Raw genomic sequence first — 14436 nt, 5'->3', positions numbered from 1 at the left:
CGTCCAAACCTTGTTAAATGAATTTTTTGATCTTGTAACAATGCTATAAAATGCTGGGTGTACTTCAAAAGTGGCACGAAATTCATAGGGGTGAACATTTGTGATGGTCCATTTTTGCCAAGATCTCTCATTGAATAAATCGCACATCAAGGAATGGCTGGGTCTCTGCCACCAATGCAAATGTATCATTGTAACCATTTTGGGTTTGTAATTAATGTTGTAAGGACCCTGTAAACAATGGGTGAGGATTTTCTATCACCCTGCTGTATGAGTTGGAGCAGTGGGATCTTCTGGTCCTGCCGCTGTCAATGTGTTTTTGCGTTGTCTGCACCCTCCACTGACGGTGGGGGGATTGGTGAGGAGGGTCACCATTGGCTGAGGATGTCGCCATCAGCGGGACTGGAAGATCCCACCCGCAGGAACGACTGGAAAATTTCGACCAATGCGACTTATGGTCTGAGCATACCACTCAACCTTGGATGGCCAGAAAGGGAGCAATGATAGAGTTTGTTGTGACTCAGGTGGCAGCATACACATTGCTGGGCCTCAAGGTTCAAGTCCCACTCCACAGGCCTTGAGCACTAAAATCAAGGCTGGCAGTCCAGTGCAGTGCTGGAGGGAGAGCGGGGTCAGGAGAGGGGAGTCGGGCCGGTGGGGGGGGGGGGGGGGGGCGGGGGGGCTGATATATAGGATGAGTTTGGTCATGGACGGGGCTGAGGGCCACCTTGGGAGGGCCCGATTCAGAGAGGGGATGGGAGGGTGGAGTCCAAGGGTGATGATGGTAGACTCGAGGCGGGGGGGGGGTCGCGGCTGATATATGGGATGAGTTTGGTCATGGACGGGGCTGAGGGCCACCTTGGGAGGGCCCAATTCAGAGAGGGGATGGGATGGTGGAGTCCAAGGGTGATGATGGTAGACTCGAGGGGGGGGGGCGGAAGCCTCCGGTGGAATGTTGTGATATGGAATGTCCGCGAGCTAAATGGGCTGGTTAAGAAGTCCTGGATGTTCATGCATTTGAAAAGTTTGAGAGCAGAGGTGATTTTCCTGCAGGGGACCCATCTCCAGGTAAAAAAAAAAAGGGGCGAAATTCTCCTACCCGCCCCGCCACATTTCTGCGCCGACCGGCCGGCGGGAGTCTCCGTAACACCGGCCGGTCAATGGGGTTTCCCATTGTGGGGCAGCCCCACGCCGTCGGGAAACCCCCGGGCGCCGGCAGAACGGAGACTCCCGCCGGCGGAGAATGACGCCCCAGATGAGGCTGAGGAAGGGGTGGGTGGGGCAGATGTTCCACTCGGGGTTCGACTTGAAGTTGAGGGGGGTCGCCATATTGCTGAATAGGAAAACTGGGTTTACAGGGGCTAGGGAGGTACGGGACCTGGGGGAGGGGGAGGTTTGTAATAGTGAGTAGGGTGCTATTGGGGACTCGAATGTATATGTGGCGAATTAGGATGACACCAGATTTATGAAGAGGTTGGACTCACCAGCTGATTATGGGGAGGATTTTACTTGTGTACTGGAGCTGTGGTTGGAGGTCAAGGATGGCACGAGAGCTGCAAGGGTTTATGGAGAGAATGGGGATGGTGGATCCTTGGAGGTTTGGACACCCGGGAGAGAGGGACTATTCCATCTTCTCACATGTCTATACAGTATATTCCAGGATTGACGTTTTTGTGGTGTGCCAGGCAGTGCTGATGAGGGTGGAAGGAGCAGAATATGCGGGAATAGTGATTTTGGACCACGCATCTCAGAATTTAGATGTCAGATCTAATAGCTCATTTAAATATGCATATTTGGACCTTGCCCAGCGAGAGCGAGAACCAGATCGTGACGTCTCGCGAGACCCTGTTAAATCTCGCAAGATGTTTTGAGCGTCGCAATATCACGGAAAGATTCAACAGCCTCGACCCGTCACCAAGTCTTGCTCGAGGAGGCCATTGAATCGCGCCCTAAGTATTCCCACCAGAACTGAATAGCGTGCAATTTGCTTTCCATTGGGGACATTATGCATTCCGCAATTCAGGACATACAAATAGGCCAGCACTATGCTGGCGAGAATTAGAAGCAATTCCCAGCCCAGCGGGCGGTGTAACTGCTGGGGCCGGAATTAGCGCTAAAGAACCTCACTCACTGCAGCCACGAAGACGGCTCAGAGAAGACCCCTGTCCCCTGATATCGACAGCCTGAAGTGGACCCACTGCTCAATGTAAATGAGGAGAGGAGGGATACCTTCTCCAGGGTGGTCTGCAGACTCTCAATGCGGCACGATGGTTAACACTGCTGCCTCACAGCTCCAGGATCCCGGGTTCAATTCCAGCCTCCGGCAACTGTCTGTGTGGAGTTTGCACATTCTCCCCGTGTCCGCATGGGATTCCTCCGGGTGCTCCGATTTTCTCCCACAGTCCAAAAATGTGCAGGTTAGGCGAACTGGCTGTGCTAAGTTGCCCTTTAGTGTCCAAAAGGTTAGGTGGGGTTACAAGGATAGGGTGGATGCATGGCCTTGGGTGAGGTGCTCTTTCCAAGGGCAGGTGAAGACTTGATGGGCCGAATGGTCTCCTTCTGTAAATTCTATGATTCGGCCCTCCTGAACAGTGCCTGGGGGAGAAGGTGGTAGAGGCAGTCAGTGCTGCCCACCTCACCAGGAGAAGACAGCTCGTGATCCTGAGGGGTGGTGGTCACTGGTAAGGCCTCTGCCCTGAGAGGGCACTGAGCCAGGGAGGGTTCCAAAGGCCACACTGCAGGTTTCCATTGGTTGGGGTGAACTCTGCTAATGTCTTGCTTCCTCTGTAGTGGGGCAGCGCTTCTGAGGAGAGCAGACACCTGGTGGGCCAGTGATTGAACATGTTCATGCCCATCCCCTTGATGATACCAGTGGGGTATACGGGCTTCCAGAGGGTGGCCTGGGTGGGCTTCCACATCACCAGAGGCTCTCTGAACATTTACAGGAGCAGTCAGCAGTGTGAGCAATGAAGAGTCTGCAAGTAGCACCAGAGGAGTGGGTTTAAATCACATACCGCAGTAATGGTGGTCTGAGCCTTGTCGATGTATAATGGATTCGTCTTCACTGGCTTGTTGGGGAGGTCAATCTGGCTTTCCCCCCAGGAACGATCTCTCCTCTCCTGAGAGCTCTGCAGTCTGTTTCTCAAAGCTTGAGAGGGTCCGGATCTCAGGAGTCCCACCTTCAGTCTTGGCACACTCTTTCGTGTTATAGGAAATCTTGTATTGCAGAAAGGCAGAAGGATTAACTGTGATTCCAATGGATAAATAAGCAGTTCAGAAGCATGCATGCCAATTGTCTCTGCTGATCCCTCCCCAGTAAGTGATTAAGAAACCATTTGTCCAGGAGCTTACATGAGATGAGAGCTTAAAATGGCTATCAGACGATGGTCGTGTATGACATCCCTGTGGAGTGTAACCCTTAGATTGCCTGACGCCCCACTGAGAGTGTGAGTTTTCAGTGTGTAGACATTGCACTTACTGGAGGAGTGCAGCAGATCATTCATCCGTTTCCTGCACTGCAGGGCGGTGCTTTCTTTTGGCCCCAAGGATGCTAACCTCCAGGCAACCTTCTTCCAGGCTGGTAATGTCAAGTGGGAGGGCCCTCCTGCTCCCATCCCTTAGAAAGAAGACCACCTCCTTTTCCTGGACGGCCTGGAGGAGAAACCCAGGGAAGCTTTGTTGAAATGTGGGGCCAAATGTTGCTTCTTTTTTACGCGATAGTGTGAACATCTTGCCCACATAACATGTCCTGCAATGAGTGAATGTCCGTCCGGGTGCCATCTAAATATGGCACTAGAACCTTCGATGCGGTATCAGTGGAGTGGCTGACTTCCTTCCCACCCCATTATAAGATTCATCGAGCTCTTCGCTGATACGTGATTAGTGGAAAATCACGCTTGTCTAGCCATCCCCCCGCCCAGCGGGAATCATGCCAACATTCCGGCCTGCCACTGGGCTTAGTTTCCAAAACTGAAATTTTGCCCAATATATAAAGTTTCTAATCTATCTTGGCAGCACTTTAGTGTTGTTCTTGCTAACACACTTTTTTAAATTACATCATGCCACTGCTGGAAGGCAAATTATATACATCTTAGTCTTTTTCCCTCTAGCAAGTCCAGTGTTCCTATGAAAGCAGTGCCATTGTTCTTTTACATAATGATCACACATGGCTCAAGGATGTTTGTACATTCTGTACATCGACACTGCCATTCACTCATTACTTCTCAAGGAGTAACACAACAATTCCAAAGTATATTCTTCTTCTTCTACTTGTTGTTAATGTTTTTTTACTTTTCTATCTCTTCATTCTCTCACTCTTTGGGCGGGATATTCCGGCCCTTCCCACTGGTGGGATCATCAAGTCCCGCTGAAGGCAACCCCCTGTGGCGGCTTCCCGGCAGCAGGACAGGTGAACATTGCAAAACACAGTAGACATAGGCGGGACTGGAAGATCCTGCCAGTGACCAATGGCGAGTCGCCTCTGCTGCCAGAAAACATGCACAGGGCAGCTGGAAAATCCGGCCCGTTATCATTTTTTTCTTTTTCTTTCACTCTCTATCTCAAATTTGACTAACTCACCCTATTTCCGCCATCTACTCTAAATTTCTCTCTATCTTTTTACTATTTTGTTTCATTAGTTCAGGAAATAATCCATTGGTCATCACATTCACAAGATCCAAGGTCAATCAATGCTACACTATTGCCCAATTTGCATTTTTAACTATTTATGGGTCAATGCTTCCTTCATTATAACGAATATTCGACATAGAAATCCATAGAATCCCTACAGCACAGAAGGAAGCCATTTGGTCCATCGAGACTGCACTGACCCTCCGAAAGAGCACCCCTATCTAGGCTGACTCCCCACACTATCCCCTTAATCCTGTAGCCCCACATAACCTGCATATCTTTCGACAATAGGGGGCAATTTATCATGGCCAATTCACCTAACCTGCACGTCTTTGGACTGTGGGAGGAGACCGGAGCACCAAGAGGAAACCCACGCAGACACGGGGAGAACAGACAAACTCCACACAGACAGTCAGCCAAGGTCGAAATCGAAGCCGTGTCCCTGGCGCTGTAAGGCAGCAGTGCTAGCCACTGTGCCACCAACCTTGATCTGTCATGAACAGTGCAACTTGAAGTCTTTTCATCTCTTGTCTCTCCTGCACAATTAATATGGCGCGGTTTAATGGCCACGCTGCGCCCAAAAAGCAGCTCGCCTGACTTACCCAAGGTGTGCAATCAATCTTCCTCACCTCGGAGAATTCAGGCGAGCGCCGTTCAGTGCTGGTCTCTACAAACAGGGACCAGACAGAACAGTACTCCTGGGGGTCTCCCAGAGGATCGGAGGCCCCTAGGTGCATGTGCTTTGAGCAGGGTGGCACCCTGACACTGCTAGTGCTGCCCAGGCACCCTGGCAATGCCAGCCTGGCACTGCCAGGTGGCACGAGCACTGCCAGGTTGGCACTGCCAAGCTGGCATTTATTACGTGGACGCGATCGGGCTGGAGTGCCCTGCGTGGGTGTTGGGGAGTGTGAGGGGTGCGGGACGCCCCACTCCCCCCCCCCCCCCATAGTGCGTTGGGGGGGGTCGGGGATTGCTTCGGGTCCTCGGAGATAGAGACGCCATTTAAAAATGGCGCAGCTCCTTAGTGTACAAAACGGGGCTATGTGCAGCCTCGACTGCGCGTTCCTTGTTGAGGCCCCTTATCAAATGCAAGACACGTTTTATATCCTTGTGTTTTTCGGCGCTGGGAGCACCGGGAAACACGTGGCTAAACGCACTCGCTCAGGGACTTTGTTCCCATTTAGTTAAATCACACCCTAAATTTCTGATGCCACTGCTTCAGAGAAATTTTGTGATGGGCCATTCTCCTGTTGCCTGTTGTTTTAATACAGATGTTATCCCATTAATTTTGATTTTAAAAAAACTATCGTTTTATCCTAAGGTCTTCAGCCTGGAGCCATTAATTTACAACTTTTGATCTCAGCATATTTATAAACAATTATCTAGATTCCCACAACAGTGTTTAAGCCTCAGAGTGAGCTCAAAGGAACAAGCAAGGTTAATGTCACCACAATGCTCCTTACACCAGACTAGCTGAGAATACTATCAGGAGGTATCCACAAATCACTTTTATTAAAGAGACTAAGAACATGCCTAAACCTTGATACATTGGGTTATTTAATGTTGCGAAATATGGTTGAGAATTCTAATATCCTTCCCTATGTTCCTTTCCCACTTTTTACTTGTTCTACATTTTTAGCATTACAGCCGTGATACCATTTTCAGGTCCTTCACCAAAGCTGGGACATTCTTCCTTACATTTGCCTTTCTTATTGGGCAAGACGTTTGACCTCCCCACAGTAACTCTCCATTTTAAAATTCATTCTAGAGATGTGTGGTCTTTGTCGACAAGGCCATCACTTATTTCCCATCGTGGTGAGCCTCCTTCTTGACCCACTGCAGACTGTGTGGTGAAGGTCCTCTTAGAGAGCTGTTCGGGAGGGAGTTCTAGGATGCAATTGAGGATGGGAGTGTGGCGGAATTAGAAAACAACCATGTCCCACTATTCCCCGGATTGGCTCCCTGAGCCTACAACACATCATTACCAAACAGTTTTACTTCAAAAAGTCACACGTCAACGAAAGGGGTCATGCCACGAACCACTGTTACAGCTTTGCTCAATTGATTCACTGAAACTAAGGGCAGTGATGCACGATCAATGACCACTAAAGCGAGGTTGTAGTCCAACTGAAGGCTTCAATAAGCTAGATGATTCCCCCAGCAGCTCAGGTACAGAGGGAATGCTGCTGGGGTGGCCACGGGCTCTTATACCCCACCTTGCAGGGCGCAGCTACCATACAGCTTGACCAATAGGAAACATACAATATCTACCAATGGTGTTCCAGCATTACCAGGTACCGTAATACCTCTGCACAGACTACCACATTCACCCCCTGTTAAAAAAGCGTCCGGCAGGGGTGGTGGCCTGATATTACAACATGGTAACGTGGTAGAAATTATAGTTATGGAGGTACTGTAATACCTCCGTACAGCGTTTTGTAACTATTTACAATTCTATTTACTATTTACAATTTATGATTCATAATTAACTATACACTTTAAAAGGAAGCAATCAGTCGATCGGGGGCCCTGGTCGTCCTCTGTGATCGTCGAAGCTTCGGTGGTGACTCCGGTAGAGGCTCGGGCGTCTGTGACTACTGGGGCGTGGCCTCGATCTCTGTGGCAGCTTCGACACTTCTAGACGGCGCTGGTGGGGAAAACGGTTGGCCTGGAAGGGAGCGCCTGCGGGGTGCGTCGGTGGGTGGGGGGGTCCTAGACGGGGCCGGCGGAATGACCGATCCTCCTGTAAGGTGCACTGGTGGCTGGGGTGTGCGTAGGGCTCCGGTGGGCGCCAGGTCTCGTAGGGAGACCTTATCTTGTCGGCCGTCGGGGTACGCACTGGGGGTTAGCATGGAGAAGATGGACCCCCTCGACCAACAGGTATGACTTGTGCGCCCGCATGTGTTTTCGGAGCAGGATGGGTCTGGGAGCTGCCAACCAGGTTGGGAGCGAGGTCCCAGAGGAGGAATTCCTGGGGAAGACAAGGAGACGTTCGTGAGGTGTTCGGTTGGTTGTGGTACAAAGCAGTGACTGGATGGAGTGGATGGCATCCGGGAGGACTTCCTGCCAGCGGGAGTCTGGGAGATTGCTGGACTGTAGGGCCAGTAGGACGGTCTTCCAGACCATTCCGTTCTCCCTCTCTACCTGCCCGTTACCCCGGGGGTTGTAACTGGTCGTCCTGCTCGAGGCGATGCCCTTGCTGAGCAGGAATTGACGCAGTTCGTCGCTCATAAAGGAGGACCCCCCATCACTATGTATGTAAGCGGGGAACCCGAACAGTGCAAAGATGTTATGGAGGGCCTTGATGACGGTGGTTGTGGTCATGTCTGGGCAGGGGATGGCGAAAGGGAACCGAGAGTACTCGTCAATCACGTTCAGGAAGTACGTGTTGCGGTCGGTGGAGGGGAGGGGGCCTTTGAAGTCCATGCTGAGGCGTTCAAAGGGACGGGAAGCCTTTATCAGGTGCGCTTTCTCTGGCCGGTAGAAGTGCGGTTTGCACTCCGCGCAGATTTGGCAGTCCCTGGTGGCTGTCCTGACCTCCTCGATGGAGTAGGGCAGGTTGCGGGTCTTGATAAAGTGGAAAAAGCGAGTGACCCCCGGATGGCAGAGGTCCTCATGGAGGGCTCGGATGCGGTCCACTTGTGCGTTGGCACATGTGCCGTGGGACAGGACATCAGGAGGCTCGTTTAGCTTCCCGGGACGATACAAGATCTCATAGTTGTAGGTGGAGAGTTCGAGGCCGGGACTGATCCAGGGTCACCAAGGCTAATCTCAACAGTTGAATGTTCTTTTCGGGCGGTGTGCGGTAAGCTGAGCTGGGGTCCTGGGAGTCCATCCAAGATGGCGGCTCCCATTGGTCGCACATGGCTGGGGGTGCACAAAATGGCAGCGCCCATCCATCGAACGTGGCGTCCGCGGGACAAGATGGCGGTGCCTGGGGGCCGCACGTGGCCCTGGAGTAGGAAGATGGCAGCGCCCGCTGGCCGCACGGGGACCGTGGAGAGGTTTGTGGTGGCGGTCCGCATTCGTCGCTGGAGACCGCGGCGACCGCACAGGCCTGGCATACCACCACGAAGTAGCCCTTTTTACCGCATCCCTTGCAGGTGGATGCGCGGGCCGGGCAGCGCTGCCGGAGGTGCTTAGCCTGCCCGCAAAAGTAGCAGCGGGGCCCCCGGGGTTCCCAGGCCACCTTGCAGCACAGGCTTGTGGGGGGATGTCTCTGGGTTGGCTGCGGAGGGGTTCCACGCTGCCTACAGGGCTGCCACGCAGTCAGGAACGTAAGCACGGGCGTTTCTGGCAGCCACATCCAGGGAGCCTGCAAGGGCCCGTGCCTCCTTGAGGCCTAGGGTGTCTTTTTCCAGCAATCGTTGGCGGATTTGGGAGGACAGCATACCTGCCACGAAAGTGTCCCGGATCAAGAGTTCTGTGTGGTCGCTTGCCGAAACTCGCGGGCAGCTGCAGTTTCTCCCCCAACACCAGGAGCGCACGGTAGAATTTTTCCAGCGATTTCCCCAGGGATTTGTCGCCTCGTTGTTAGCAGATGTCGGGCGTAGACCTGGTTTACCGGGCGAATATAATGTCTTTTTAGCAGCTCTATTCCTGCATCAAAGTCTTCCGCGTCTTCGATGAGGGTGTAAATTTCTGGGCTCACCCTCGAGTGCAGGACTTGCATTTTCTGTTCTCCCGTGGGTGTGTTTTCGGCCGTTCCGAGATATCCTTTAAAACACGCCAGCAAGTGCTTGAAGATTGCCGCTGAGTTCGCCGTGTGGGGGCTGAGTTGCAGACACTCCAGCTTGATTCGGAGCTCCATCCTTTTAAATCTAGCTTATGAAATTGATGCACGATCAATGACCACTAAAGCGAGATTGTAGTCCAACTGAAGGCTTTAATAAGCTAGATGTTTCCCCCAGCAGCTCAGGTACAGAATGAAGGCTGCTGGGGTGGCCACGAGCTCTTATACCCCGCCTTGCAGGGCGGAGCTACCATACAGCTTGACCAATAGGAAACATACAATATCTACCAATGGTGTTCCAGCATTACCAGGTACCGTAATACCTCTACACAGACTACCACAGGCAGCAGGAAAGAAGAGCCATTTCAGAGACCATAAGACCTGTGAAGAACTGTCTTCCATCTCTCATGGTGCACTCTGCTGAGCTGCAGCCATCTTTGGCAGGGGTCGAGTGCTGCAAATAGTGTTTGGAATGTTTCAATTGGTAAAGGCCAGCTACAACTGGACACATGGACCTACCACTGTAGTTGTCTTGATCTGAGAAGAATGTCTCGGTTATTCACAGCGCAGTAATGAAGCAGTAAAGTTAAAAAAATCAAATTTTTCTGGCTCAGATTTGTCGATTACACAGCATATGGGAATCTTAGTGCCATATGTGTCTGTGCCCCTTTTCACAGCCTGCCTGGTAGTTAGATATTTCCAGTTCTAAAATCCAATGTTTCTTCTCTATGTACTACAGTGGAAAAAAATAAGTAACTTCTATTAGCAAGTACTTTTATCCCACCGTCTAAAATGCAACGAACAGGCTTTCTCAAAACACTCTGGCTTACTGAAAATTTAGCTCCAGACGCAATTAGAATGTTGACCTTTTGACTTTCATTATTACTTACACAAGCTTTGTACTATTTACAGACAGTTTCTGGCAGCAGGGGCCAGCAAATGGGTGAATATTGACAGTAAAACAATGGAAAAGACCCTGGATGGATTACAAATTCCTCATCGCTATGTCTTTGAAGATGCACAAATGCATATTTATATGCTAATGAAAAAAGTAAGTGGACTTATAATATATCAGAGTTTTTCTTAATATCGGAGATTTACCAGGATGTTGCCTGGAATGGAGAGCAGGTCTTACGAGGAAAGGTTGAGGGTGCTAGGCCTTTTCTCATTAGAACGGAGAAGGATGAGGGGCGACTTGATCGAGGTTTATAAGATGATCAGGGGAATAGATAGAGTAGACAGTCAGAGACTTTTTCCCCGGGTGGAACAAACCATTACAAGGGGACATAAATTTAAGGTGAATGGTGGAAGATATAGGGGGGATGTCAGAGGTAGGTTCTTTACCCAGAGAGTAGTGGGGGCATGGAATGCACTGCCTGTGGAAGTAGTTGAGTCGGAAACATTAGGGACCTTCAAGCAGCTATTGGATAGGTACATGGATTATGGTAAAATGATATAGTGTAGATTTATTTGTTCTTAAGGGCAGCACGGTAGCATTGTGGATAGCACAATTGCTTCACAGCTCCAGGGTCCCAGGTTCGATTCCGGCTTGGGTCACTGTCTGTGCGGAGTCTGCACATCCTCCCCGTGTCTGCGTGGGTTTCCTCCGGGTGCTCCGGTTTCCTCCCACGGTCCAAAGATGTGCAGGTTAGGTGGATTGGCCATGATAAATTGCCCTTAGTGTCCAAAATTGCCCTTAGTGTTGGGTGGAGGTGTTGACTATGGGTAGGGTGCTCTTTCCAAGAGCCGGTGCAGACTCAATGGGCCGAATGGTCTCCTTCTGCACTGTATATTCTATGATAATCTATGATTAATCTAGGACAAAGGTTCGGCACAACACCGTGGGCCGAAGGGCCTGTTCTGTGCTGTATTTTTCTATGTTCTATGTTCTATGTACGTAACATGTTAAATATACATATCAGTGTGTGTGTTACATCCTACCTTCTACGTCACAGATGGTAGAATCGGGAGTGAGTGCCTTACTGAAGAATTTCCGGCCTCTGATCTGCTCTTGTGACCACAATATTTAAGTGGTTTGGCCAGTTAAGTTTCTTGGGAAAGATAATGACAGGAAAAGGGTTTTGTTTATCTTCAAAAGCACAAAACTGCTTAACAAATGTTTCATATTCTTTTGACACCCCCATCAGGAACTTGACAACTATTGCAATGTATTTTTAACAAATAATCCTTATTTGAAGGCAACGTAGTCTGCCAGGAAGACATGAACTACCTTCAGTGCAGCCTAGAAATAGCCTTGTGTCAGTCACAGATAAATACATTATTAAAGGAATTTACCTCTTGCTTGTAAAATCATAGGATTTGAGTTAGACTAAGGGGTATCATTACAAGTTGAGCAAACAGGGTGAAAGCCTAAAATCTTTACAGTTCCCAGGATATGATTGACGTGTGGAACTACAACAGCTTATATTTATATTAGGGCATGCAGCCGGGGGCCTTCGATCTCCTTGGAGATCCCCACGAGTGCAGTTCCTTCTGGACCCCGTTTATGGGACCAGTATCAAACGGCACTCGTGCAAGGTCTCTGAGGTGAAGGAATTGAATCCCAAATCCTCAGGTACCTCGGGAATCTGCACATTAGAGTTAGGCTTACTGCTCCACTCTAACATACAGATTTTCTATAAGTTATCCTGCCCATTGTGGGCGGGATTCACTTCACAATGTCTCGCGAGATCGCATTGAATCTCACGAGGCGCCGTGAGCTGGGTAGATCCCGGGAGCTGAGTCTCCCGGCTTTCAACGGCACCACAGCGAGCTCCTTTTCCGGCACAGCGTGGTGATAGGATCATGCCCTAGGTCATTCAGCCCATCGAGTCTGCTCCGCCATTCAATGAGATCATGACTGAGCTGCTGTGATAATCCTCAACTCCTGCCTTAGCCCCATCACCCTCGGTACCCTTACTGATTAAAAATCTGTATCATATACATCAGGTAAGTTTTGATATTAAGCCAGTGTGCAAACAAAAACTAACTTACTTTGATTTAAAAACTGGAATGATTTCAGGGAACTGTTAATTTTGATTGTTAATTCTCCAGAATATCTCTGTGAGATGCTGAGCAGCCATCACCATTTGAAGATGCGCTATGTTAACAGGATAAAAAGGGAACGACACCTCGGCATGTGCAGATCAGTCCCACACTTCTGGACGCCAAGCTTTGTCTAGCTCACATCACACTAAACATTATAGTACACCCACTGAGCTCTTTAACCCCAGTGGTTAACTAGGTTGGTGGTACACAGCGGGAAGAGACAGATGAAGCCTGCAGCAATATTTAATTTTACATAAATTAAACAAAAGAGAATACTATAAAATGATTGGCATTTTGACAGTTTATTTCAAGCTAACAAAATACTGTACTTGACCAAGATCCTGGCTCTACCAGGAAATTTCAACCTGTTTTGGGACAGGTTTGGGGAGAGGTGTTAAAGTTTGAAAAATCAGGGGCGGGGTTCTCCCGCAACTGGCCGGATGGCCCCGCGCCGGCGCCAAGAGCGGCGCGAACCACTCCGGCGTCGAGCCGATCGAAAGGTGTGGAATCCTCCGCACCTCCAGGGGCTAGGCTGGCGCCGGAGGGGTTGGCGCCGCGCCAACCGGCGGCAAAGGGCCATCGCGATTGATGCATGTGCAGACCGGCCGGCGTGTTTCCTGCGCATGCACAGGGAAGTTCTTCTCTGCGCCGGCCATGGCGGAGCCCTACAGAGGGCGGCGCGGAAGGAAAGAGTGCCTCCACGGCACAAGCCCGCCCGCAGATCGGTGGGCCCCAATCGCGGGCCAGGCCACCGTGCCCCCCCCCCCCCCCCGCCCCCCGGGGCCGGATCCCCCGTGCCCCCCCGAGGACTCACCCAGCCGGCCAACAAGCCGGGTCCCACCGTGATGGACCATGTCCATTTCACGCTGGCGGGACTGACCAGGAAATAACGGCCGCTCGGCCCATCGGGGCTCGGAGAATTGCCAGGGGGGGCCGCTGCCAACGGCCCCCAACCAGCTTGGTGTAAACCCCGACCCCGCCCGAAAACCGGCGCCATACCACCAGCATCCTTCAATTCCTAGTAAAGGAAACATTCATGTTGTAAATGACAAAATCGTGCAGCCTCAATTAGGATCCAGCTATCCTTTAAGGCCATTTTCTATCTCGCAATTAAAACATAAAGCAACAAATCCACTGTATCAATCTAGGTATAACCATCCTTCAAAAAAATCAGGAGTTTAATATTAAAGAGGGAATGGCTTGACTGCTTGCTACTGAAGGAAAAGGTGCTTGTGAATGTTACTAACTCCCTGAAATTATACTGATTCCCTGTTTATATTGTTACTTCAGGACTCTTATCCACGTTACTTAAAGTCAGATATGTACAAGAGTATTTTAGCAAGATCCATTGTTCCTCCGGAAACCAAGAAAAGGTATGTTAGCATATGCATCATCTGGAAATTACTTTGGGGTAAAATGTCGATCCATTGAAGGTGACATCAGTAAGCTGCTTTGCTTGAGTTTCCGTCAACCTTCAGATGAATAACATTATATTATATCTTGATATGTTAATACGCTCTGTAATCCTATAGTTTTTCAAAAACAAAGGGCAGGATTCTCCATCCCGCCAGCCCTGTTTTTCGGCGCGGCTCGCCCCCGACGGAAACGGGATCCTCCGTTCCGGCAGCTGGCCAATGGGAGGGGGGGTACCCCCATTGTGGCCAAGTCACGGCGTCGGGAAGCCAGAGGGTGTGGGTGCGCTGCAGGCGAATCCTGTCAAAAATGGAGAATCCCGCCAAAAATGGAGAATCCCGCCAAAAATGGAGAATCCCGCCAAAAATGTCTGCCTGCACAAAATAATTTTTATATCTGGGGATAAAACAACATTTTGGTTAGAGTAGTGAAAAGGGAATTTAAAATGTTAATTAGCTTAAGAAATTGCTCTTTGGGGCAAATACATTCTCATATCATGTACAGTTCTTCCCGCAAAATTAGACTTTATGGTCTCATAATCGAAGTCTGACAAATGTGATTGCATGCATTATTTTAAAACTAGATGCAAAACTTTCAGTAAAATCTTGTCAGTTACT

The 14436-nt window shown here is 50.1% G+C and overlaps 1 protein-coding gene across 3 annotated transcripts in view; it reads left to right on the top strand.

The window, feature by feature from the left end:
* The window catches only part of rgs11 (regulator of G protein signaling 11), a 196172-nt gene that overhangs the window by 169503 nt on the left and 12233 nt on the right, over nt 1-14436 (top strand). For all 3 annotated transcript variants that reach the window (XM_072481296.1, XM_072481297.1, XM_072481295.1), the window contains 2 exons: nt 10271-10409; nt 13697-13779. In XM_072481296.1, coding sequence (XP_072337397.1) covers nt 10271-10409; nt 13697-13779 — 222 coding nt within the window. The remainder of the gene's footprint in view (nt 1-10270; nt 10410-13696; nt 13780-14436) is intronic.

This window comes from Scyliorhinus torazame, chromosome 17, assembly GCF_047496885.1.
Source record: "Scyliorhinus torazame isolate Kashiwa2021f chromosome 17, sScyTor2.1, whole genome shotgun sequence".
NCBI classification, from domain to species: domain Eukaryota; kingdom Metazoa; phylum Chordata; class Chondrichthyes; order Carcharhiniformes; family Scyliorhinidae; genus Scyliorhinus; species Scyliorhinus torazame.
This window is presented reverse-complemented; position numbering and strand designations above follow the sequence as displayed.